The sequence below is a fragment of the Melitaea cinxia genome, chromosome 11 (genome assembly GCF_905220565.1).
Source record: "Melitaea cinxia chromosome 11, ilMelCinx1.1, whole genome shotgun sequence".
Taxonomy (NCBI): domain Eukaryota; kingdom Metazoa; phylum Arthropoda; class Insecta; order Lepidoptera; family Nymphalidae; genus Melitaea; species Melitaea cinxia.
The window spans coordinates 13,370,052-13,397,858 of NC_059404.1; the positions used below are offsets into that span (position 1 = coordinate 13,370,052).

General features: G+C 31.6%; 1 protein-coding gene across 1 annotated transcript in view; it reads left to right on the forward strand.

The window, feature by feature from the left end:
* Positions 1-27,807, forward strand: part of LOC123657627 (C3 and PZP-like alpha-2-macroglobulin domain-containing protein 8) — a 122,964-nt gene that overhangs the window by 68,374 nt on the left and 26,783 nt on the right. The window contains exons 7-11 of the mRNA XM_045593149.1: positions 174-328; positions 10,098-10,215; positions 16,937-17,076; positions 19,159-19,350; positions 22,997-23,225. Of these exons, the coding sequence (XP_045449105.1) occupies positions 174-328; positions 10,098-10,215; positions 16,937-17,076; positions 19,159-19,350; positions 22,997-23,225 (834 nt within the window). The remainder of the gene's footprint in view (positions 1-173; positions 329-10,097; positions 10,216-16,936; positions 17,077-19,158; positions 19,351-22,996; positions 23,226-27,807) is intronic.

Consider the following 27,807-nt stretch of genomic DNA (forward strand, 5'->3'; position numbering starts at 1 on the left):
CGATCAAAATAATAACAATAATTTAAATATTATAAGTGTGACTAAAATAGTCTTTTAAAAATTATGTTATTCTACTACTAAGTATACGTAATACCCATTTGTCTAAGTCTATCTACATAAAAACAAACGACAAAATGTATTTTAACTACATTCATAATATAATATGTCCATAGGCTGGTGGTATTGCGAGTGCAAGTGTGTGGTCATCCTGCGGCTGTCGTCAAAGGTTACTGGCAGCTGTTACAAGTGGCGGTCGCGCTGTTCACTGGGCCGCTGTTCCTGCACCTAATCCCGCTGTTAATACAGACCTATGCCGTTTCAATTACACGTAAGTCACAGTAGAAATTGAAAATATTAATTATTTTATAATTTATCTGCAACGATTTCCTCAACTTTATTTTGACCGGTATCTTTGTTAAAACGAATGTTAAAAGTATGAAATGAAACACAAATTATTACAGTTTGTATTTTTTATGTATAAGTCAATATTTTTGTGAATTTATGACAAATTTACAATATTTAATCCAATATAGCCAACTAGTCTTTTTTTTAATTTTGACCACATGGTTGCTAAATAATTGGACTTCGATCTTATGATAAAAATAAGTATAACATAGTATTATAATATACGTAACAGACTTGTAAATTATATAACGAGAAACTTTGGTTGAATAACAGGCCCTTCACAATAAGATAGTCATCACAAATGTCAGGATTTTAATTACTAGTTTCGTGGTTCCAGTTACGCCAACGCACACACAGGACCCAATTTACTTTGGGCTATCTTCTATCCTAATGATTTCTTTTTTATTTGGTATATTCATTACCTTTGTCTTCTGAATCGAAAAATTATTTAACGTTTTCTCTGTTAGATCCTTTGGCTCTGTTCAAAGGGGCTGCTTCAGGTTGCTAGAGACTTATTTTGTCTTTGTGTCGTTTTAAGAATGCATAATGATAGGAAAAGTGTGTTATTCCACGCTGTTCCTGCCATTCGCTTAGTGTGATTGAACGAATGTGAAACATTATTCATCTCAGCGACTTCCAAGGCCAATCCTCTATCCTCGTTCATTGTCTAACCAAACATGTGCTATTTAGCACCAAAAAGTGATTTAATAGAATACCTTCAAAATCGTCACTAAGCTAAGTTGATCTTCCCGTTTTAATTTCAATAGCCTCACTTGTATGGCTTTTGTCCAAATGTCACAAAAATAAAGTAAACACTATACGAAATATAAGGGTCGTCCGATTCAGTTGGCGGTCCAATATACCATACTTTCCCTTGTATATTTTATATATAGTTATCGCGAACCTAACATATATGTATTTAAAATATGCATAGCTTGATGCGTTCTTATCTCTTGGCAAACATGTTGCATGCTTACGCAATTTTCTGGCAGATGCTATCATATGTGGCCAAAGTATAAAGCCTTGTCACTGAAACCTTTGTTGCAAAGTCTGATAGCAAATATACATATGTATATGTACATATTTTGAAACGTATATTAAAAGAAAAACTGGTTAGAAAACCCAAAACCTAAAACATTTAAATGATGTACTCATATTGATTCATTCTGCTCCAGGGGTCGCGAATCCCGCCCCGGTATGCGTGCAATACATATTAATTTATACATGTATTATTTGTATAGACATTTATTACAAAAATATGTATCTGTATATCAGCCGATTGGGCTGTTACCGAATGTTCCGAATTAATTTATTATATATTATTTTAATACTTGATACAAAATAAATAAAAATTAAATAAGTTGCTTTCTCGTCTATAGACAAAACAGAATCATGTGGCTTGTCATAAAATTTTATTTTTACAGCGCTCGAAGCACTCGATAGTACTAATTAGTCGCTTGAAATTACTTTGTATGAGTTATAGACGAAAAAAAGACGTAAAAAACACCTTGTAGTCATTAAGAGCAGCTACTTTACTTATGAATGGCAAGGAAGGCGGGAGGTAATAATAATTAAGGTCAGTAACATAATAAATATATTGTATTGCTTAATATAATAAACCACACAGATTAAAATGGTGAAAATATAAATAATTATAATCGCCATGTACAAAACAATGTATATTAGTATTTTAAAATTAAGTTGTACCCACTCGGGTGGATACACTATAGTATCTGGCAGAATTATATCAATTATATTTATAACTGCTGCAAATTATAAGACTAAAATACATATTAAGTTATAACTAACTAAATTAATAAAACCAGCTTTAAAAAATGAAATCATTATCAATATAATTATTCTCAATCAAGATCATCTAATTAATCTGTTTATACCGTGCACCTACTAAAGCAAGGCACCCTTAATATATCCCTTTGCAAAGAAATTTTGTACATACGAGACTAATTCGTAACAAGTTATACTCATAAATAACATTAAACAAATTTTTCAATAATTTCTAATGCAAACGTATTTTTTTTTTTTTTTTTTATATCTGATATGTGTTTGACTGACACCTGAATTTGTCATCACTATCTGTCCAATAAAACAAAAAAAAAATAGCATATATGTATATTTAGCGGAATTCATACGTGTACTATATAAAATTTACAGTAAATGTATTATTTAATCAAAAAAGAAATTCAACAAAAACATTAACATCACGATGGGTAGAAGAGTTGGTGACCGCAGGGCTGACTTTGTCGCACCGAAGTTGCTGCTGCCCGTCTTCGACCTGTGTATTTCAAAGCCATCAGTTAGATGGTTATCCCACCATTGGTCGGCTTTTTATGTTCCAAGGCGGTAGTGGAACTGTGTTATCCCTTAGTCGCCTCTTACGACAGCCACGGGAAGAGAGGGAGTGGCTATATTCTTTACTGCCGTAGCCACACAGCTTAACTGCTGACTATGGGCAACACACATGATTTCACGCCATTTTTGGTGCGAACTTGTCGAGACCTATTTCCAGCAGTGGACTGTGATAGGCTGAAGTGATTAAGCGCTGTGTCGCGATCTGACGACAGTACTCGGAGGGGACTTGTCACTGCTGAGCGTCACCACCGCGATGCTCGGCGACGAAGAGTCCTGGAAGGCGATGGTCTCCTTCTGCGAGACAGTAATGTCTCAGAGAGAATGACGAGCAGATGAGAGAGAAGGCCGCCGACGAGGCCTCCATCCACATGCGACGAACAGGGGTGCGTAGGAGGCGCTACTTAATGCGCCTCCAGTAACGCTACCGTGCCCGTGTAGGGCCGGGATGGGACCCAGTCCTGCTTGACATGGCGTCGTCAGAATTGTTCAGAGGTGAGCTGGACGGTTTGGTCGGAATTGCACCCCCAAGTGCTGAAGCCGACATCCGGTCTAGAACTTCCTACCTGGGCGTCCTGGATATCACCCGTAAATGCGTTCCCCTGCGATACCAAAAAAAAAAGAAAAAAAAAGGCTAACGTGATTAACATCAACACCAATTAATTTAAACTGATAACATAAAATTAATCATATGGGTAACGCGTAGTTAAAGTAAAGTTTTATAAATGACGTTAACAAACATTAATCGGTGTAAAGTAACTCCAATATACTACAAATTCGTACTGTTACAAATAAAAGTAATTAAAATGAAAATATAAACGAAATATATTGTCCAATACGTACGTCATACGGAAACAAGATTATGTGAATGATGAATGCGCCTCCCGGGTCGCAACCATACGATTGCACTTGTATTGCTGATATATATACATCGTCATATCATACGTTAGCGTATACATAAAAATGTATATAGACATTCTATCAGTTCAATGAACTTTACAATGAAATTTTGTATGAAATATAGTGTAATATAGTGCAATTAAATATATGTCACCGTTTAAAAAGTATTATAAACATTATTTTTTATTTTCTTACTATGGAAAAGAGACAAAGAGAGGATTTAAAAAACAACAAAATTTTCGTACAAATAAGTAATATTTTTATTTATTTTTCATACAAAAACATTCGCATCCATCTACAATATTTATTATCTAGTAATTGTATTCATCTAGTTTTTATTGTGTTGAATTATTCAGTATGTTACTATACGAGATTAGAGATTTATTAATAATTCTACTGCGATCCTCATTCTATTACTCAGGGACTTCTTTTGATTATTTAGGATTACCTTATTTAAGGAATATTTTTTATATAATTATATTTACGTATACTTTTATTTCTTTACTAGCTTTGTCCAGGGCTTAATTTTTTCTTCCAAGTCGACAATGTCGATTTTAGGGATTAAAAGTGTCCTAGTTCGCTAACTAAAAGCTGCCTAGCTCTTACAATGAACTTAAATAGTACCTGGTATCATTAATATTTATTTACTAGATCTATCTTGATGGGCGACCAAGTTATAAACAAAGAGAAAGACAACAAAAAAATGCGTGCGTACAAAGTACACATGTCACAATTGAAACTTCTTTGGCAAACTAATTTTTAATTCTGACAAAAACGTTTCCGTTTCATCAAAACGTTGCCGTTTCATCAAAACGTTGCCGTTTCATCAAAACGTTGCCGTTTCATCAAAATGTTGCCGTTTCATCAAAACGTTGCCGTTTCATACGTAAAAAATTTACCCTCATGCGCCTAAAGATGTTTCACCTCAAAAATGTGAAAGAAAAAATAGTTTTGGCTTCAGTATCGATAATAGAATATTCGAAAAACAAAATTTCAGAAAACTTCAATGTGGTTTTTTGTATGTGTTCATTTTATGGTCCTTTATAAATCTATATTTATTTATTTTTGTATTCTACCTTAATTTCCAAAGTAATAATTTTGAACCTATTTTTCTTATTTCATAATTTTGTGCATATGAAAGTGCTTATTGAAAAAAAAATATAAATAAATTCTGTCTACGTGTACTTATATAAATATACAAATCATATACTCGTATATATTCTCATTATTACTATAGCAAACAAAAATAAACATCAAAAAATTACGTACACTTTAGCTAGTTATTATAAGTATGTATAGCTCAGTAAACGAGATTCATTTAGAAGGAAGGAAATTAGGTTACTAGTGCAGATCAAAGTCACACAGCAGAGACATGTTTGTAGAAATAGGTTACCTAAATACAAGGTAACTTATACGAATATATATAACATATAATCTAGTAGAGTACAAGGATTTTAGAGTAAAAACCGTCTCATTGAGTGGTGGAATTTCGCAAATTGTTGCTAACTCTTTTTAATTTATCTTTCTATTAAAAACTTGATGACCACTTTGGTGTAATGGTGCATGAGCCGAGTCGACAGCGCCTAAACATCGAACAGCCACGAGTGGGATTCCTACTCGGAATTTGTGTTTATACAAATATTTATTTCCGGTCTGGTGTAGTCCTTGTGGGTCTCCCCACCGTGCACGTTCTGCTATCGGTCCCGATTAATATATATATAGTAAGGCGTGCTGTGTGGCTACGGCACTAAAGAATTTAGCCACCCCCTCTCTTCCCGTGGGTGTCGTAAAAGGCGACTAAGGGATAACACAGTTCCGCTACCACCTTGGAACTTAAGAAGCCGACCGATGGCGGGATAACCATCTAACTGCTGGCTTTGAAATACACAGGCCGAAGACGGGCAGCAGCGTCTTCGGTGCGACAAAGCTAGTACTGCGGTCACCAACCCGCCTGCCCAGCGTGGTGACTATGGGCAAAACACATGAGTTCACGTTATTTTTGGCGTAAACTTGTGGAGGCCTATGTCCAGCAGTGGACTGTATAGGCTGTAATGATGATGATGATATAAGGAAGGCTCTGGCGCTAGTAGTCAATTTTTTTTAAAGCTCATATGGACATTTGGCATTATTTGAATGTTTGTATTACTACTGTGTATGTTCCTGCTCTATTTATTTTGTTTCTCATCCTACTGAGTATCAAGTATCAAGCGCTTTATATAACATAAAAAATTATAAACAAAATATAATCATTTACACGTACATACATTTATAAATAGGTTCAATTCTAATGTTCAAGTATGCTAGCAGGTGTTAGGGGTTTTGTCATACAAAAAAACAACCTCTTTTTTGTTGTATAAAGAACGGAAGATTAAATTACAACACGTTTAAAATTAATCCACTGTGACAGCGTAAAGGGGACATACTAATGAATCAATGTAATTCGACCCCAGGGGTATCGTTTGCTGACAGGATACAAATTGTTTCAGTACTAGAACGCTTACATTATTGTGTTACAAGGCTGTATTTTAGATAGGCGTAATTAATTGTTACGCTTAGCAAACAATTCATTTTAATGCATTCGAGTTGTTCAAGTAGTAAATAGGAAATGGCAATAGATTTTTTGTGCATTTATTTTAGTGTTGTATGGTTTATTATTAGTATTATATTAGTATTTATACGAAAACAACTTATCTTTTTGATTGATACATCATTACATAATTTAAATGTTATTTCACCATTTTTTTATTAACAACTTGTTTGTATTTAACTAGCTGAACCAATAGATGTATTCTGCTTCAGGATCTGTCAAATATGTGAATAAATAATCGTAAATTATTCCCAAATTTTCATTTTTCTTTGTAATTTTCTTAGTTTTGCATTTCATAAGAATTGTCTACAAAATATTTAAAAAAAAACTTAGGAAAAAATATAACTACAATTGGTAAATTCGTTCTCAAGTGGGTCTCAAGGCGTGGGCAAGGAAAATAGGGATGCACTTTTATTGACATCGATTCAAAATTTGAAATATACGTATAGTATTTCTATTTTTAGATATTTTCTTAAAAAAGTTCAAAGCTAAAAATTTTAAAATTAGCGATGCGTCACAAAGTAAACAAAGTAATATCAAGGTCAAAGATATGGAAGAAAAAAGATCTGTCTTAAGACAAGCATAATTCATAAGGCGGGATGGAGCATGCCCTCGGGATCGTTTCATCTTCTGTCCGTCTAGTAAAGATTATTGGATCTTTTTTACAAGGAAAATATTCCGTAATATATGAATATTGTATATGGAGTGAAACCATTCTTTTGTGAGGTTATAATATTGGTTTTTGCTTTAACATAACCTTTGTTGTTGTTGTTGTTTGTTTTTGATATGATATTCAAAAATGTTTAGAATTCCTAATGTGGGTAACACAAAAAAATAAAATCTTAGATATTAAAAATAGCACGGTGTCGTCTCCTGTCAAAGATTTTCATTGTAATATGAAACTTTGAATAGTTACGGGTTTCTGTAAAGAGCTCACTATAGACGGCGCCACGGTTCGCTTAAACCGTAATTTAAAATTATCATATCGAAAATTTCGCTCGAGCGGGTGTATCGTTCCATAGCTTAATTGGCTAGAGCGCCGACACGGTAAGTCGGAGACGCGGGTTCGAACCCCGCTGGAGCGGTCAATTTTTGATATGATATTCAAAAATGTTTAGAATTCCTAATGTGGGTAACACAAAAAAATAAAATCTTAGATATAACCTTTGTTGTTTTTTTAACAGTTAGATAATTCTAAACCTGCCAGTAATATTTTTTTATCAATTTTTTTCTATCAACAGTAAAGAAACAGTAAAATTAAGTTTTATATTATTACAACGAGCTTTTTAGGCATCATCAATATTTTATATATGATGTAGGTTCTACTATTAGTTTCCATAACTATGTTGAAATTTCAGTATTTAAATTCCCTCGTTACAATAATTATTCTTAATTTAAAAATTTCAAACAAAGTTAAAATATTTACACACTAAAGTTTGTTACACTATATTTATCACTGTACTGGAGTCGAGTCAGAATTCGTAAAATGTGAATTATTTCCATAGTGCAAAGTTACATGTAAACCATTAAGATTAAGTTTGATATTGTTGTCAGCTGAATATATTTCGACTTTCTTTTGTTTAATTTGCTTATTTCTTGTAGCCCTTTTGGCTTTCAAAGCACTACTAGAATGAAGAAGTGGATAGTTATTAGTACCCTTAACCCAACTGATAAACTATCAGCCTACGTATGAGCTAATGAACATTAGTGGTGTCATAAAGTGGACAACAGATTTCCAATTCTGGGTCCTAGGAAAAAACCCTAATAGAAAAACTGTTCCTTAAAAAGCTTATGTACGAGAAGTGGAGTTTTAGTATTAAGATTCAATTGGCATTTTGTAATTTGTAAATCACAAATTATACGTATTTTATAATCTCATTCTATGAAATGATTCGATTTAAAATACATTTAGATTTCCAGAAAAAATCTCGTGATTTGGACATTTTCGATAATCACTCCGCTCCTTCACTGCGCACCGCAATTTATAGTCGCCAAATTCAATTTATATCACAATTAAGGAACTATTCATTTAACTTCAAAAGTAATTTAAGTTAAAGAGACGTCTATAGGCGGCTCAGGCCGTAATGGGGAAAGTTAGCCGAAAGGTCGATAGATCATTATATAAAGTATGTTTATTGCATCTGACGAGTTTGTATTAGAGGCCACTTAGTTTCTTGAAAGTACTTGGTATGATATGACAATAACTTTTCATTTTATCTTTTAGATTAATAAAAAAACGCTTCACATTAAACGGCGTTAAAGAATATAGCCACCAACTCTCTTCCCGTGGGTGTTGTAAGGGGCGATTAAGGGATAACACAGTTCAACTACCACCTTGGAACTTATAAAGCTGACCGATGGCGGGATAACCATCCAACTGCTTGCTTTGAAATACACAGGCCGAAAGAGCCGTTAAAATTAACCTCGTGTTTGGCGGAGAATGATGAAATCGTCAAATTTTTACATTTAAAATTGAATAGTCGCCTCTCTTTTTAACATAAGTAAAAGGTAATTGATCAACAGAAAGATTTTTCTAGAATGTTCCAGTGTAGTACAGTACCCATTCACTTTCTAAAGAGTACAAACCCTTAGTAGACGAATTCAAGCGAATGGATAGCGAAGTCTTATTTATAGAGTTCCGATTTTCACTTTTGCGTAGGGAACCCTGAGATAATCGGTAATACCTACTCTCGATAACAGATACTTTGATTCTTTAATTATACATGGAATCTGGGAATAGAAAATTGAGAGAACCAAAAGACCGCACAGTAAATTCGATTCAGATTAATCCGGTAGCTATGGGCGTAAGAACTAACTCCCACTACGGTGCGTCGAATTTGTGCTACAATTTTTAATTAATGAACATAAAACTCGGCTCTAATCATTTTGCAAAAAAAAATATCGTAACAATTTGTACCACAGTGTACGTGTATTATTTTAATGAAAAGAAAGTTGCAAGATATAAAAAAAAAATCCAAAGATAGTAATGATTTCAAGGTACCTAATATATTTACCGCCAAATTTATTATTTTTTTACTTACTTTCCCACAATCGATTTTGATACTCGTAAATTTAATTGCTTTCCTAAAAACATACCTATGTGGTTCAACAAACATAAACTTTTGACGTTCGTAATATTGCTTCAGTGTAAAAACTCATATGCATTAAGTATAAAATTACAAAATTTTAATTGGTAAATATTTCAAAATATCTCATTTTAAATCAACAGTATTATCTAGAAATTGCAATAGTTCGATATGAATAGGCTATTGCCTATTCCTTGCTATTGCCTTGTAGTAATATGTAACAGAACATTGTTCAGAACGCACTTTTGTGCTGCGCTGCTATGATCCGTTTTCCCGGGGTGACAGCCGATACAGCCTCGTCACTCGTTTGTGACGCCATAACGTTGTCCTAGTTTTTTTTTCTCTTTTTGTTCCCTCTTGTGATATTTAAAATTTTCAGCTTACAACTTTCTCAGTTCAATAAAAATTTTGTTATCAGCTTTTTGTGTGATCACGTTGTTGGGTTATTTGATGAAGTTACACAGTTTTACTAATTTAGTTTAATTGAAGTAGTTAGTATTAGTGATTAAATGAAACAAAAATTAAAAAGTAATATTTTTATTTAATTACAGGATATTATTAAACACAGTTTGTAATAAAATAAATAAACTTAAAAAATATCTAACTTTATAGCTAACATAATAATACAAACTTTTACAACAGATATTTGAGATAAATTTTAAAAAGATGTTATATGTCTACCAGCAAGCCTGAAACACTACCAACTAAGAGAAATTTAACGAACACAATAAAACACGTCCGTTTAACCCCAGGTTCCCCGTGACAGCTGACATGGCGCCGGTCAGTTCCCTGCTCGTCTACTACGTCACAGAGGCTGGTGAACCTGTGAGTGACGTTGCCAGCTTCCACGTCAGACTCCTGCATAAGGAGGTAAGTCTTAGAATCGTTAAAATATGGTATTTTTATTATTATACTAATAAAAATCTCAAGATTTAAACTAGCTTACCAAGTGACCTTTGTACCGAAACTTTTTATTGACTGTTTAATTTTTTTTTTTTCTTTTATACCAGCCTTATTCTAACTTATTGAATCTTTGTACCGAAACTTTTTAGTGACTGTTTAATTTTTTTTCTTTTATACCAGTCTTATTCTAACTTATCCAATTTGGTGCAGTTATTTGGAAACTATCCACTAACATACATTTCAGATATAATTTTTTTATGGATTCGCTAATCTTAAAACTACTTTTCTATCATCTCATTATTAAACAAAGCGGTCATTGAGGATGGTTATATATGTATTTTACGTATGTTTGCGTGTGTGCGTGTATTTTAATATATTTTTAGACTTCGTCCGCGTGGAATTTAGCAAAAAAGTTATTGTTCAGTTAGGAGAGCTATACAATAAATAAATTCCAAAAATAAAAGTAGCCTACGTTACTTCTTATTACATCAGCTATCTGCCAGTAAAAGTTCCATCAAAATCGGTTAAGCCGTTTCAAAGATTTGCCAGAACCATCAGACCGACGAAAATTGTAAAAATATGTTATTTTGGTATATGTACTGTCATCCATTTAAATTTCGTAAAAAGCGGTTATTTACAAACAGACACTCCAATTTTATTCATTTGAATAGATATTAACTTAATGTCTTTTCTTACTCTTTTAAGTTTGCCTGGGCAATAGACTGAGTAGCTTTTAGACCGCCTTTTGTTTAAATTATTTCATTATTGGTACAATTCAAGTGAATAAGAAGTTATTTGAATAAGTTATAAGGCCAGTACAATTATTGCGTTAAAATGTGAATGTTATTGCTCGGTATATAAGCTACGTTTGAATGAAAATATAAATTGAAATAATTATGTTCAATGAATTCAGTTAATTGTCTTCGACTAGTATGTGAATCAGTTCTGATAAAAAATTCTGTGCCATTGTTTATTTATTGCTCACTAGATGGCGTTAGGTGCAATTGAGGGTTTTCTACTTTATGTCCACAAGTATCTATGTAAATAAAAATTAATTGCCGAAATACGTATGTACCCACATTAATATCGAACAACTGAACCAACCAAATTATTATTTTTTGTAAATTTATCAGAGCAAGGTTTGTATAAAACAACGAGAGATATTATATTCAAGACCAAAAATTTGGGATACAAAGTTCGTTAGGTCAGGTATTAAAAAAAAACTCTTAACACTAAAATGACCCATAAATACAACAACACTACGCGCTACGTCTACGTATATGTGACATAATGAATTAATATCCAATTGTGTTACTTATACCCTGCCGCGTTAATGTTTCCTGTTGTGTCGCATCACGTTACGTCACCTAAAACAATCCTGAATGACCAATCACGCACAGCCAAAATACATATCTTGCTTTCACCTTTATCGAATTTATATCTCTATACTCTATCTAAGGTTGCCAGGAAATCACCATTTTAGCGATAAGGCCGCCTTTTATATATTTTTTCTTGTAGCTGTTACTTTATCTTCATTTGAATTAATTTTGATGTACAATAAAGTTTATATAAATAAGAAAATGAAGTGAGCTTTAAGTAGCTTTAGTAAGCTTTAGCAGTCGAATCAAAAAGCGTTCCAACTCCTCGGTGGTATCTATATAATGTAACATGAGCTCTAAGAAAAAACTTTGAAGGCGATATTTTATAATTATGAAACTGATATCATGATAAAAATGATGGCCCTAGTGATGTTTTGAAGGAACGTTTTTTTTTTAAGAATTTTTCAAAACAGACGAGTTTAATACTAGCAACAGTTACGACAATGAGGCGTTGGCGCAACGGTCACAGCACTGGTTTGTGGCTGTTTCCCTGGCGGTTGCGGGTTCGGTCCCTGCACATGACAAACATTTGTACCGTGGTCTGGGTGTTTAATGTTTATGCAGTCCTTGTGAATCTCTCCACCGTGCCCTGTTCAGCCGTCGGTCCCGTTTGTTATCATGTACACCTGATAGCGATCGTTACTCACAGTAGGGAATATATCCACCAACCTACATTGGAGCAGCGTGGTAGGTTAAGCTCTAATCCTTCTCCTACGTGAGGAAAGAGGCCTATGCCCAGCAGTGGGATATTGCAAGCTGAAGCGAACAGTTACAACTCCTATTTTTTTTATTACTCTGAAAAATCTAACCAGAGATCACGACCGCTTGCTGAATCCTTTGCGTATCTAAAAAAAACAACATTACATAACATATGAAAAGTATCACTACTCTTTTTTTGTACCATAATGTAAAATAAATAGCCTTTATTCTCGATCACAGAATTGTTTTCATCTAATTTTAATTTTTTTGTCGGAGATCGTATTTTTATTCTTTAAAAATACGAGCGTTTATATACTTAAGTTAATTGCGTTTTGCCCCTTCCTCTTAGAGGTACTTGACACATCGATTCTTATTATCTGTACGCTCGACCTATTTTCCTCAGAAGGTATGCATCCTAGATCCCTGACGATACCAAACCTTCTTCTTTCTTAGCATTATTTATTTTTGCATTTATTCACCCAACTCTTAGATCCTTTCTACAAGTTTTACTTAAAAATATTAGATAATAAAAGCATTATTTAGAAAAGGGTAGGAATATTCAACGGTTTTAATATTATGGGTACATAGAACACAGCACAAATCATTAAAGTAAGAACACGAGGGTTTAAATCGAGACTAGTATTACTGTATTTTGAAGTTAAAAATTTGTTTAAAAATTCATTCCATGGACGAACAACAGTAAAAGAAAACATGCAGAGAATATGCGTGTATGAGAAAAAAAATTCTAACATTTTATACGAAATTTATACCTTTTCAGTACAATACTAGTGATAGACAGTTACAGAAGTTTGTTAATTTGAACATGCTCATTTTGAATAAACAGTTGATTAATAATCTTATTAAATTATAATCAAACACATAAGAGCAGAGCAATATAACTATATACTTGTACATAAATGTTAAGCCTCTTGGAGTATCGTCAAATACATAATATGTAAATATATGTAATTTAAAGCAAATGAAACCTTATATATATATATATATATATATATATATATATATATATATATATATATATATATATATATATATATATATATATAGGTATATATATTTATTTAAATAAGAGCCCCTAATGTAATCATTTTAAGTGGATTCAAAATTGAGGAAGAAATTTAAATTTGTTGCAACGTCAAAATAATGATGATAAACTTATCAAAAGTTGTCAGTAAGAAAATGGTCTAAAAAACGCCAAATGAGTAAATCTTTAGTTATATTTTTAATAATTCAACTCTTTCAGTCGTAATGGAAAATATGTTGAGAGTAACATGCATGTGTAGGATGATTTTTACCCTTGGAGTAATTTCAGTAAAAATATGTGAAACAAAAAATAGTAATCAGATGACTTAGAAGTATCTAGAACAATTCCTGTCTGTATTCCCATTTTATTATAAAAGTGAAGTTTTAATTTAAAACCTAGGTTTCGAATTGGGGAATACACTTATTTACATATTTTATTCTTAAATGCAATAAAATGCAAATTTTTCCTATATTTTATCGTAAATTCAAATTCGAAATAAAAATACGAAGAAAACAATATGCGACATTCTCTCTCGCCGATTGTAAAATTAAAATGTTGCGGTTTTTACTCTGGAATGTATTTTTGTGTGAAATTGTTTGGAAAATTTGGTACAAATGAAATTTTGGATACTGTGCCAGTAACAAATGCGTTTTAGTCCGTACCTAACATTATGTAGGAATACACAAATATTATATTCTATATTGCACTGGATTATCCAATACTGTAAAAAAAGCATTGTAATATGGGAAAAGAACTTTTATTGTAGCAATTTAAGGATGAAAATAAAAAATATAAATTTTACATAGATCAACATACTATCGGTCATAATATACATATTATATTGTAAAACTAGCTGTACTCGCGACTTCGCCCGCGTGGAATAGACTTTACATGTTCAACGTGATTCTTTAAATTGATATAACTTTTTTTATTTATGAACCAGTTGACATGAAACAAACTCTAAATGTTAAGCTAAGCTTGTCACAATATATTAGTGACCACTACATCGGATAAGCTGTTTCTGATATTGGCGTGCACAAACGTACAGATAAACAGTCAAAAATGGTAACAATTATTGCTTTGGATGCTGTTTACGTTGATAAAGGTCCCAATAATATTTTTTTCTTATATATCTTCCATGTACAGACAGCGACCCGTTACATTTTTATTATATGTATTGATTGATGTGTTGTTTATATGTATCTATGTTTATCAGAAAAAAATGTATCTATACCAGTCAGCTGTTACCTATAACACAAGCATTAAGTTAAAAAATGTATCTATACCAGTCAGCTGTTACCTATAACACAAGCATTAAGTTAAAAAATGTATCTATACCAGTCAGCTGTTACCTATAACACAAGCATTAAGTTAAAAAATGTATCTATACCAGTCAGCTGTTACCTATAACACAAGCATTAAGTTAAAAAATGTATCTATACCATTCTGCTGTTACCTATAACACAAGCATTAAGTTACCTTAACAACAAATGACCGTGTGTGTACGTTGTAGATATTTATTTATGTTCTAACCGACCATTTTTCTTTGCGGGCCAGTGTAGAAATAATAAATTAAAATTACAAGTAGGTAATGAATCAACCGTATAAATAGGAAACTAAGTTACCTAAAAGTAGCTCCTGAATCTAATTATATATAGGTATTTGTTATAGTAAATAATAAAAACGATATAATTCTTCCATAATTTGTAAACAAAAAAGTTGAAATTTCTGAAGTTAATGCTTGAATGACGTCAGCAATCAACCAATTCGCTATTTTTAGATTCAGCGTACAAAGATGCTTGCGTTATTTCAATACTATTTTATATAACGTTAAAGTTATGTATCTACGCTTAAAACTAATAAATGTAATTGCTTCGTCGGCGATTACGTTGAATTTATCAGAGGAAATGGCCTTTCCAAATACGGCTGAGCGACTATTAGTGTTAATTAAAAGGGACATACCAATTAATTTTCATCCTAAACATTTTATTAACATCGCCATTTTACGTAAAAATAATACATTTTTTGACCTTAATCGATTTTTTTTAATCCTAAAATAGTTTATTAGTTTAGTTATATTCAGTTATATTAGATTATAAAAAAATAGATATAAAATTTCAACAGGCACTGTAACAACAGAAATAGATCACAAGTAATGTGTTAATAGACCATTAGAATAATGCTCTTAACCTAACTGGCAGTTATCGAATGGGCATCTAGGTTAAACATGTATTATCTATAAAACATTTTTCAAAAAAAAAAACGTGATAATAAGTAAATTATGATCACACACAATCAGCCCATTAGCTCGGGGCCTTCAAAATTCTAGGACCCGAGTTGTTGTTTTTGTTGAGAGGTGAAAAAAAGTTGAGTTTAAACCGTAACTTTTACAAAACTTTTAATAATTCATTGTAGTTTAATTTAAAATACAATGGAGTTTATAAATGTCAACACTAATTAAGCAATGTAAGCATTGGCTTAATTTCACGACGGACGAACCTGAAAAGCCTTATAATTGGGATAAATATTAAACAAGGACGAGGTTCTCAGTTTAAATTCGGTCTATCTTGAAGATTTTTGCTCGCTTAGTTCAACGAAATTTAGTTAATATGGCGATTCGCTTTGTTTCGAAGTTATATTAAACTTGATTTGTGAAAATTTTTATGAGCATTTCAATATGTATTGTGCCTGCCTATTTGCCTTTTCTAAATTATTTCTGTAAAATTGTAGCGACTCTAATGGCTCTATTTTGTAGCGAAACCGTAAAGTAGATAATCTATAAAAATAAAAAAATAAAAAAATAGAGCGTGTACCAAAATAACACTTTTTACAATTTTTGCTTTTCTGTCTGTCTGTCTATTTATTCCAGCTAATCTCCGAAACGGCCGGACCGATTTTGACGAGACTTTCACTGGCAGATAGCTGATATATCAAGGAATAACTTAGGCTTTTATTTTATATTATAAATTTATTTATTTTATTACTCGGCGAAGTGAACAATAACTTTTTGTTAATTTCCACGTGGACGAAGTCGCGGGCACAGATAGTACAATATATAATATGTATTTATTTACCTACCAAAGTGTAAAATTATGGGGGTATATACGTATACATACACGTTGCAGTTTCACAATAATTTCTAAAATAATACGTAATAGCTGTGTGCATGGACATACCCAGAGTTTTATAACGATGGGGCCAAAACAAATATATAAAAATTCGATCGAACTCGAAAATGTTTTCTGGTTTTTTATCCTTAAAAAAAAATTAAAATTCTAACTTATATAAAATCCCCGGTCTGTATCAACATTTGAATATGACAATAATATACATACTTGGGACTACTCGTTAGAAATTTATTTGTTATTTTACCATTTGACTGTGAAGCATTAATTTATTTATTTTTTACAGACTTATTGCCTCAAATTCAAATTAGGGGGCATTAATTAAGCGAATTATTAAGAATTTAGAGTATAAATAATCAAGAAATTTCTAATGAAATTGGTACTTTTGTACTATTAAGGTTGTTTAGGTATTTTTATTACATATATATTATATTTATCTATAGGTAGCAGTAGCGGTAGAAGAACGACGTTGGTGGTATCCCAGAGCAGCGCTGCAGTTGCGGGTACTAGCTCCGACGGACTCTCTGATGTGCTTGATTGGCGCCCGCGCACCGCCTGATTCACGGTTCGATGTTCATCAAAGGTACCTAAATCTTTATTATAATAATTCACAGTTTTTTTAACTGTTTGTTTTCTTATCTGTTCAAATTGGCCAAATCTAAATACCGAATCAGTGGTTACTCAACATTAATTATAAATCATTTATTAGAAATAAACACGTCACAGCGCTGACTGTTGCGCTGGCGGTCACGGGTTCGAGCCCCGCTCACGACAGACATTATAGGGCATATAGATGTTTGTCGTGGTCTAGGCGTTTGTGCTTGTGTATTTTGTGTATTTCCGGACCCCCGACACTAGAGAAAATCCTACTGGTAGACGTCGAATGTGAAGCATTTATTATTATTCATATTTTTTTCGTATTCCTTGTCAATGACTGTACCTTCTGTCTACAAGATTTTACTTTTTTTAACTAGTTTTCAATATTACAGCATTTTGCTTTCGTTGTAAATTGATAACCGAAATAAATACATTTTTTAAAGTCAATTTTTAAATTGCATTACAATTTTGTATGGTTAATATTATTGAAGGCATATGGCAAAGTAAAATTATTACCATCATATCAAAATATATGATAAAGTTATCTTAGTACGGAAAAGATAAACATACGTCTCCAAGGCGCAACGCGTAGTCATAGCAAGTAAGCTATAGTACTTACTGAACAGCAGTGGTCATCTTTTAGACGTGTTGACCGACGACAGAGTTGGCACAGTAACAAAGCTTTGAAACGCGTCGAATCTGAAAAGAAGATCCAGAGATATTTTTTGTTTTGCATGCGCCTTGGATGCACGCAAACATACGGGCACGTTATTTTTCTAGGGTTAAATAAATATATTATATAATTTTTGAAATGATTCAAGAGTACTTTAAAAGCCTACTAATGAAGTAAATTTTCATTTGATTTCAGAAGATGACAAATTGTAGACCCTGTTTTTTTTTCTTCTCTGTATCTCCGCTGAAATGGTTTTTACTTTCCATATAATAACGTAAAGAATTTTACTTCATAAAAGTAATTGGTATAATTTCTTAAATGCCAATTCCATTAGACGCAATTTACAATATTACAAGATAAATTTTCCTTATTAGTGACGTTTTAATAACTCAGCTACTTAAGAACTTTCTAAGAACGCCGTTTTATATTAAATGTATTGATTTTCCATTTTTCTTTCAATGTTTTTAAGCTTTTACTAACTTATAACGATATAATAAATATTAAGATAAATTGTCTTGGATTATTTACTAAAATATTTGAGCAAAGTGAAATAATGCCAAATTATAGCTTACGTTATTAATACGCTTACTTAATAAAAATATAATTTACATTATAACTTTTTTTAAATATTTGTATTTTGATAAAAATTTTCTATTTCAAATTTAGATACATAACCCTATGTTTAATTGACTTAGTATATATAAAGTATTATTAACTTTATAGAAATATCTGAAATATATACATAGCAACCAAAATTTATTAATGCACACAACCGCACCATATTAATAGCAAGTAAAGACGGGCTTAGTATAACACATCGCATATCACGTTAGTATCGATTCTCAGTTAATCATTCAGAAATCCTTCACAAAGATCCGATCATTTATCAGCTAGTGCGAAAATAACACGTCAAACGTTGATAAATTGATAATTTTATATATTTGATAGATGGAATAAAATGTGTATGACTGTGTCTGTATAAAAAAAATGTGTGTACAGACGATTTCACATTCATGGTCAATAAAATTATATATTTTACGCAATTATGATAATCTATATAATATACGTGAAACAAAAATTTCGTACCCGTGAAATGTTACGAAAATCGCGCGGACCGTGGAGTATGAAATTTCTGTCACTTCTAGTTTATACAGGAGTGCAGAATGCTATTTTTTTTTAATTGTGCATAAAAAATACATTCAATCAATGAAAAAAAACATTTATGTATTTGACACACACATGCATATATTCTTTTGTTTATTGTTAAAGTCTGTGCTTAAATTATGGTCGACCATTAGGCGACCACTAGTCTTCTTAATTAATTAATCTAAAAAATTATAAGTAGGAAATATATATAGAATAAAGAATTTTCTTAACATATCTATTTTCATCCAGTTCAATTGATCACGAGGAACAGCCAGGACCAGAGTTCGTATCAGCGGGTGTGTCTCTATTCGTGGGTGGCGGAGCGTGTGGTGGTGGGGTTCTCTACCGTCAGAAGAGCGCACCAGCTCCAAGAGCCCCAGCTCATCTTGTACCACCGGCGACGCATGACAGACTGTGGATGTGGAAATGCTTTAACTATACGTAAGTATCTTATTAAATAGATATAATACGAAATTTGTATGTTAAATAAAGGTATATCCATACAAATAACAAGTGGAGTAGGTGTATCAAAATTAAAAAAAAAAACTAACAGATTAATTTTTTTTTAAATAATTATAATGCCACAACTAAAGAGTTATGACAGATAAGTTTTTTCAAATTCAAAACAGAAAACGTTTAAATTTTTGTAACATAACATAGCCTTACTTTTCTTTTAGAACATTGTAGTAGGTTATATGAAAAACAAAATTTTAGACCCGTGTAATAAATAAAGTATGTCCATAAATCCATGATCAGCCGAATCATCCGATGGTAATGCGCTAACCGAATGACAAACTGCCCGACGGTCTGGAATGTTCCATTGAGGCAAATTAAAAAGCTACGTGACGTTTTGATAAAATTATGGTCTACGGCGATGTTGAATTGAGAAACGTTTTATATATACTATGTAGATGCTCATACTATAAAGCATAGGCAATAAGACGGATATTTTATATATTGGTTATACAATAGGTAGATTAAAGCGAGAGGAATTAAGTTAAACCATTTACAGGACGTACGAATTTTAATCGTTATTAGGAAAGATCAGTTAAATATATGCAGTAGCTTAGATTATATATATCATTGAGGGTCTCATCATTATGCCTCGAAAAACATGATAAGCCGTTGGTCTTTGTTGTTATCATAATATTATGACACCTGATAATATTCGTAAAAGATTGCAGAAAAAAAAACTTCCGAAACCTTCTCCTACTTTATAAGTTGACTTAGTTCAGTTATTATTATAAACTAGCTTCTACTCGCGACTTCGTCCGCGTTCACTCCGCTCTTATTTGTCTTAGCGTGATGATATATAGCTTATAGCCTACCTCGATAAATGGATTATCTAACACTGAAATAATTTTTCAAACCGGACCAGTACTTCCTGAGATTAGTGCGTTCAAACAAACAAACAAACTCTTCAGCTTTGTAGTATTATTATGAATTCCACGATTTAAATACGCAGAAAGCGTACATCGCGAAGATAAAGATAATGATATATTACTTTAGATGTCTCGTCATTTTGAATGCTTCACTGGTTATTTTAATAAGGCGACTGATCAGACATTTTTATCGATGAATAATGTTATTCCATTTATCACAACACTTTTTAACAAAACAATATTAGTTTAAATACGAGTATTATTTGACAACTAAGAAGCTTAAGGACCTCTATTGTTATCATGTGTAGGGATGTAAGTGGTGACTACATAATTGTATTTACTTGATAACGAATAATTGTGTTTGCAGGCAAACGAAGAAAAACCGACTTCAATTATATCGATAAGTAATACAACGTAGGTAGACGAAAAAATAGTCAAGTATTTACTTGATGCGTATTTACGCATTATCAAAGATTACTCCAAAAGTTGTAATCAGATCTCGATGAAATTTTAATTGTGACCACATGATAAACATCGGCTTTCGATTAAATAAAAAATCATTAAAATCTGTACACCCAGTAAAATGTTATGCGGATTTTCGAGAGTTTCCCTCGATTTCTCTGGAATCCCATCATCAAATCCTGATTTCCTTATCATGGTACCAAACTAGGGCTATCTCCTTTCCGGTTCATAAACGACGGAGTTATCCCCGAACATACATACATTAAAAAAAATATTTATACACGGTCTACTTAAGTAACCTCCTCCTTTTTTGAAGTCGGTTAATAATAAAATCCGACTTCATTTATGTCGACCGACGTAATACAACGTAGTAGGGAAAAAATAGTCAAGTCGCAAGTGAAAAAATAGTCAAGAGTCAATACGCATTATCAAAAAGTAGGTACTTATCAAATCTTGATCATATTTAAATAGGACATGACAAGTTTTCGTTTAAAAAATAATTATCAAAATTAGGTCACTTAGTAAAAATTTATGAGGTATATAATACAACGTTGGTCGACGAAAAATAATCGACTTAATATCCACTAATAGAAATAACTGAAAAAGTTCTTTTATATCTAGATTAAATTTAAATGAAACCACATGACAAGCATTACCTTTGGATGAAAAAAAAATCATCGAAATCGGTTAACCCAGTAAAAAGTTCTGAATTAACACACGTAAAAACCATCGAATTGGTAACGCACTCTTTTTTTTTGACTTCGCTTAAAATGATTATATTATTCTATCCTTCACTAACGCCTGAATGAGATCATCGTTTTAGCGATAATGCCTTCTCTTCTACACCTATTCTTATTATTTGTTTTGGTGTCTCCTTATATGTAAATTTTTTTCGCGTACAAGAAAAAACATAGTAATAAAGTTACTATTTCATTTTTATTATTTATCTATAAAAAAAGAATTTAAGATTGGTAGAATAAGAGAGCAATAAAGTTTTACAGACAAACTGCAGCAATTGTAATAATCACAAATGAGTTAATATTCATAATTACTTTTAAAACAATAAATTCAGTCTCGATTATTCGATAAAAATATTTCCATATTGTTTACAATTTCGAACGTATCATTTAAGCTCATCAAATCTGTTTCCGAAAATTGTTTTTCGATAAAATCATTTCATTCTGCTGTTTAATTATCATACAATACCGGACTGGTAACATGCGTGTATTAAATTATCGTAATACCGTGTTTAACAATATCCACTGTCCGTGTACATGATGTTTGGCATGAAATAGGGAATTATTTAACTAATATTTTAAACCAGTTTTCATTTGCATGTTAACGGGATTTGACAGTGAATATTGTTTTCGACGAAAGGGGAATAATTGTTAAATTAAAAGTTATTCAACTATTTCCCTGAAAATCTATCTATACTAATAAATAGAGACCTGGTTTATTTGTTTAGTTATACTGCGAAAACTACTGAATCGGTCGAAATAATACATGTACCATAAGATGCAGCGTGTTGCGGAGAAGGTTTTAATACATGATATGTTGGTGATAACTTATCGTGCAAAAAAATATGGATGGACAGAGGTCGCTAGTAATATATATTCTATCTACAAAGACAAAATTGACTTTTGTTTAAATTTAACACTTGTCACTTTTATAGTGGATGTCGATTTTTCTGAACAGTTATATCATCCATGTTCACAACGAATTGGACGCGCACGATTGATATATTTTGTAAAACATACGCTATAACTGAGTTATTTATATTTTACTTATAAGTTACCATTGTATGATAAAACTTGGACACAAATCTATATATATAATTTCATAATAGTTTACTATCGTAATAAATATCTCAGAACCAGACATTTGTGAGATTGGTTTTGTGAGTCGATTTTTCAATAACGGTGAGGTTTGTTTACATTGCAGCTTTATGAATTTCAATAATATTTTATAAATTCAAAACTTTCTTAATAAACTACTTATCAAATAATAAAACAACTTCAAATCAGACTTATTCTTGAGTGCCTTCAAACAAATTCCTTACAACTAAACTTCATAACAATAAGCGATCAATTCAGTATTATGCTCCCCACTTCTAGACACAGGCCTCCCAAAGTTTGCGTCAAATATTCCAATTGTCCACAACCCTCCAATCCAGCTTAACGAAGGATGCCTCATAGTTTGTGATTTTAATACAAATATATCATCAAAAATCATATTTGCTACAGGACTCAATTGTCAACTGATGGAGTAACAATAGCAGCGCCATCAGAAGCTGGTCGGTGGTCTCTTTGGGCGTTGTCACTCTCAAACCGTGGTCTCCGATTCTCTGCTCCAAGAACCATCAACGTCTTCCGACCGATCCAGCTTGACTTCTCTCTGCCACCAGCACTGAAGGTCGGAGAAACTGTAGAAGTTGACGTCAAGATCACCAATAATATCAATAATTGTATGGATGTAAGTATTTTTAACGTTTATTTCTCTTTTATCAACTGACCTTATTTATATACAAAACAAAAATCGATAAATGATATTATATAGTATAATATATTAGTAATTTCATGTTTTAATAAGCGTGTAAGGACAAAGAAATTATGAAACAGATTGTATTTATTTAGGACGCAACGTAATACACGGCATGTCATGTTTGCGTTAACTGAAATCATATCTTTACAAATTAATTTGTTCTTTGCTACTGCGTCGGGAAAATTGTGCAAATAAAATGAGACGTTAAGGCATTTATTTGAAAGTCCTCTTTTCCTTGCAGATTTAGTGTTTATAGTGCTAAGTGTAGCTATTATTTATCTTATATATGTATTATTGTGGAATATCTGCACAATATTTCGGAGGTATATTTGCACAGGTAAATGGGGTCAGAGATACACCAATTAGAATAGAATTACAATTAAACGTGTCGGATTATCTTGTAAAATATTTCCAGAAGACGGTAGAACGAGAAATTCTAATTAAATCTGGTTTGAAATTATCGCATTATATATTGTGTTATTGCTTTTAAGACATTATTATTTGCGCAGTTAAATATTAATACTTGAAACTAATATAAACGATGTGACAATAGATTTATTTGTGGTGGACCACATACAGACAGAGTTTTATATATTTATATTATTAATCTGGATTTGAGAAAATTTTAGAAACTTAGTTAAATTTAGTTTTATTACTAATTAAATCATAATCTATATCTACCTATATAGGTCTTTATCACATTATTATTTCATATTTTTATTTGAAAAATGCTGTGTTACTTTTACATGTGTAGATTTCGTATCCAAAGTAACTTTTGTTTTCTTTGGGGAATCAAGAAATGGAAATATTGATGTCAATAACATTAGACTATTTTTTCCTTATTCGTATTACATTAAATAAAAAAATACGTATATCTGAGCTCACAACATGAACGCAAATACTGAAAAAAATATTGCAAAAAATTGCTGAAAGTTTTATAGCTATCGATTACTTTAACTTTAGGCATACATGTGTAAATCTATTTGTATGATACGATAAATCGTATGATATAATGAAAAATAGTAGAATATAAAATTTCATGATATACATTATAATAAAACTTTCCTATAAAATAAATAAATGTCAAACCTTAACATTTTAAAGAATTAATAAATAAGTCTATCAATAGTTGTAAAAATAATAAGAAATCAAAGCTAAATTTTGTCTTCTTTGGGTTCAAATACTCATAAATAATTAAAAAGTATTACATTCTAATAATTTGAACTATGTCTTACTACTTATATGTATAAATATTATATAAACTCACTTTCGTCTAAGTCTACTTTCTAACGTGTGTTTCTGATTTTATGAAATCTATTTTAATTTGTATGTAGGTATGTATTGTAATTTTAAATTTTTAGTTTTAAATTTAGAACACATTTGTTTTTGAATTTAACTAAAGTGTTTTAAACGTATAAATTGGTAAAAAACGGCAATTATAAAGTTAAACTTAAAACATTTTTTTTTTAATATTATTACTATCGTATTCACAAAATATCGTGTTCCATTATATAAAAGATACGATAGAGCACGTGCGTTAGCAATTTGTTTGCGATCGGCGTCGCTCATCGAATCCCAATTGGGGATTCTGAAATATCCACCGACATCCAGCTGAGGGAACGGAATGAAAGACAATTCTTCCTTATTGATCAATGCATATGGATAAACTGTTTGATTCATGCAGCAATCAGTATTCAGACGATTTTGTTTAAGCAAACTGTATTATCATTTGAATTCATTGGAATAGTGATAATATCATCATAATTTTTATAATACATTGTACTTTACATCTATTTCCGAATTTATAAATAAATATAAAATAATTTTTACTGCTGCATCTTTTACCACTTACACACGAAATCTGATTTTTTTTTTAACAGTGACACTCTTGTTGGGTATGTCATTAACATCTGTAACATCTTTTTGAAAACTAGCAAAGGTTGTAAGACTTCTAGTTAATACACACTAATTTAAGCACAATATAATAATTTTATTATTTTAATTCTTTTTTTTTTATTAAATGTTGTCATTGCGTAACTTACAATATTGACATTTTTGCGCCTGTGTATTTATGACATTAAATAACCTTGATTTATTTCTAAATAAACAAAATAATACGAACAAAATTTAATCCGTCTCGTTGTATAAGACCGAAAACTTTTCTTATATCTCTGTTAGCATATAATTACGAAGTCCCGATTGTCTGTAGATGACAGAGGGTACACAGACTCGATAAAAGTTTTAATTTTACAAAATACTCCCTCGCTTCATCGTAGTTGTAATCAAGCGGACTTGCCAACTAGTTTGCATTGTCCCAGTTCGAATGTCTCTCAGGGGTGCAAAATTTCAACAGCTTTACTGAACACTATACATGGTAAATTTATTTAGGTATATAAATTCACGTAAAATATGCTTTCGTTAACTATATCTGGGATATACTACAAATTATTTAAATAATAAATATACTTTTGTATTTATATTCATCATCATCATCATCATCATTTCAGTCTATTGCAGTTCACTGCTGGACATAAGCCTCCACAAGTTCGCGCCTCAATGGCGTGAACTCATGCGTTTTGCCCATAGTCACCACGCTGGGCAGGCGGGTTGGTGACAGCAGGGATTGCTTTGTCGCATCGAAGACGCTGCTGCCCGTCTTCGGCCTGTGTATTTCAAAGCCAGCAGTTGGATGGTTACACCGCCATCGGTCGGCTTTATAAGTTCTAAGGTGGTAGTGGAACTGTGTTATCCCTTAGTCGTCTCTTACGACATCCACGGGAGGAGAGGGGTGGCTATATTCTTTAATGCCGCAGCCACACAGCAAAATATTTATATTGTAACTAAGGAATAATGAAAGAAATAAACAAAGTATTCGGGTCCTTTCTCTTAAAGAAGAACATAGTATTCCTTATATTAAAAAAGGTAAATTTAGTTATTTTTTTTATTTATTTTATTCGAAAATCAACTACTGGAATGAAATAAATAAAGTTCGATTATTTTTTCAATCAAATCACGTTTCATTAAAAATATATAAACTTAATGAAATAAATTAATAAGAGGTTAACTATGAGCAATGAAATATATAAACATTACAAAAATCTGGTACAAATGAAACGCGGAGAAAGTTTCAAACTGATTATAACAAAATTTAAAGTTGTACTGAAAATGTACTGTATTTTGAGATGGAGTTTTTACTTTAATTCGTGATTGCTATTGTTTAAATAACTCAATGTTATCATATTTAATTATGACTTTAATTTGTTAACTTTGACTTGTTTACTACAATAATGTAATATAATTTAAGTTTAGATGATTTGCTGTTGATTGTATTATAACTATTAATTCGCTCATTGACGCTACTAGTAGCAACACAGCTTTCTGCTTCTGGTTCTAGACTCGATTGTCGCCGTACAATAAAAAATGCACCCAGCGTGGTGACTATGGGCAACACACATGAGTTCACGTTATTTTTGGCGTGAACTTGTGGAAGCCTATGTCCAGCAGTGGATTTTATAGGCTGTAATGATGATGATTAAAAAATATATCAGTTAGATGTTACTATTGGAAAATAATAAATCCAGCACTGTTATTTCAATATTATTTATTTCACACAACACTTAGAACACTTGCTATTCTCTTGAAGACCAAAACGCGAGTGTGTCCAGCAAAGAGTATAATAATATATAGGGAAAGTGTCCAGCGACATTCTCTTTTAGCTTCGCTCATACTCTCCCCACCATTTAGTTCCCCTACTAAACGGGTAACAGACCCGTTTAGTCAATTCAGTCTCTTTTAATTCAGTCTTCACGAAAATAAAAAGATTTAATATATATATTTACATTCAACAATAGATTTTCATTACATTTATCGTTATTATTACTAATATAATTGTATAAACATTAGCGTTTAGTATAATATTATTGCCTGATTCTTACAAAAGTTACGATTTAACCTTAATTATGCTTACAGCTCGGCCATCAGACAAATGATACGTCCTCGTATCTATACATGTATTTATTTAGTAAATTAATAACCATTATTTACAACGAAAAATAAAATTAAATTAAACTTACAATATATAATCAAGCTTTGATACTTTACATTTTATAATTCTATTAATATCATAATCTAGAGTGCAATCAGTACAATTATTTAAATTAAATATAATGATTCTTTATTGAAATTACATAGAAAGATAATTAACAATAGAAAGGATCTTACATTATTTCGAGAAATATCAACTAAAAATCAAAATACTAGGTTCCTAAAACAACATAACATTAAATTTATTCATTTGTCAATGTGTCGATTTGATTGTCGCAGTCACTGTCATTGTCATTGTCTGTAGAACTGTTCAGGTCAGTATTAAGGTTTAGCCATGGGCGTATTTTGTCTATAGCTACTATGGACTCATAACGTCGTTTAGTTTTTTGTGTTATGGGCGTATCTTCTATCAAAAATCTATCATTAGGTAAAAGTTTAGCTATACGGTAGGGTCCTTGAAATTTGGGTA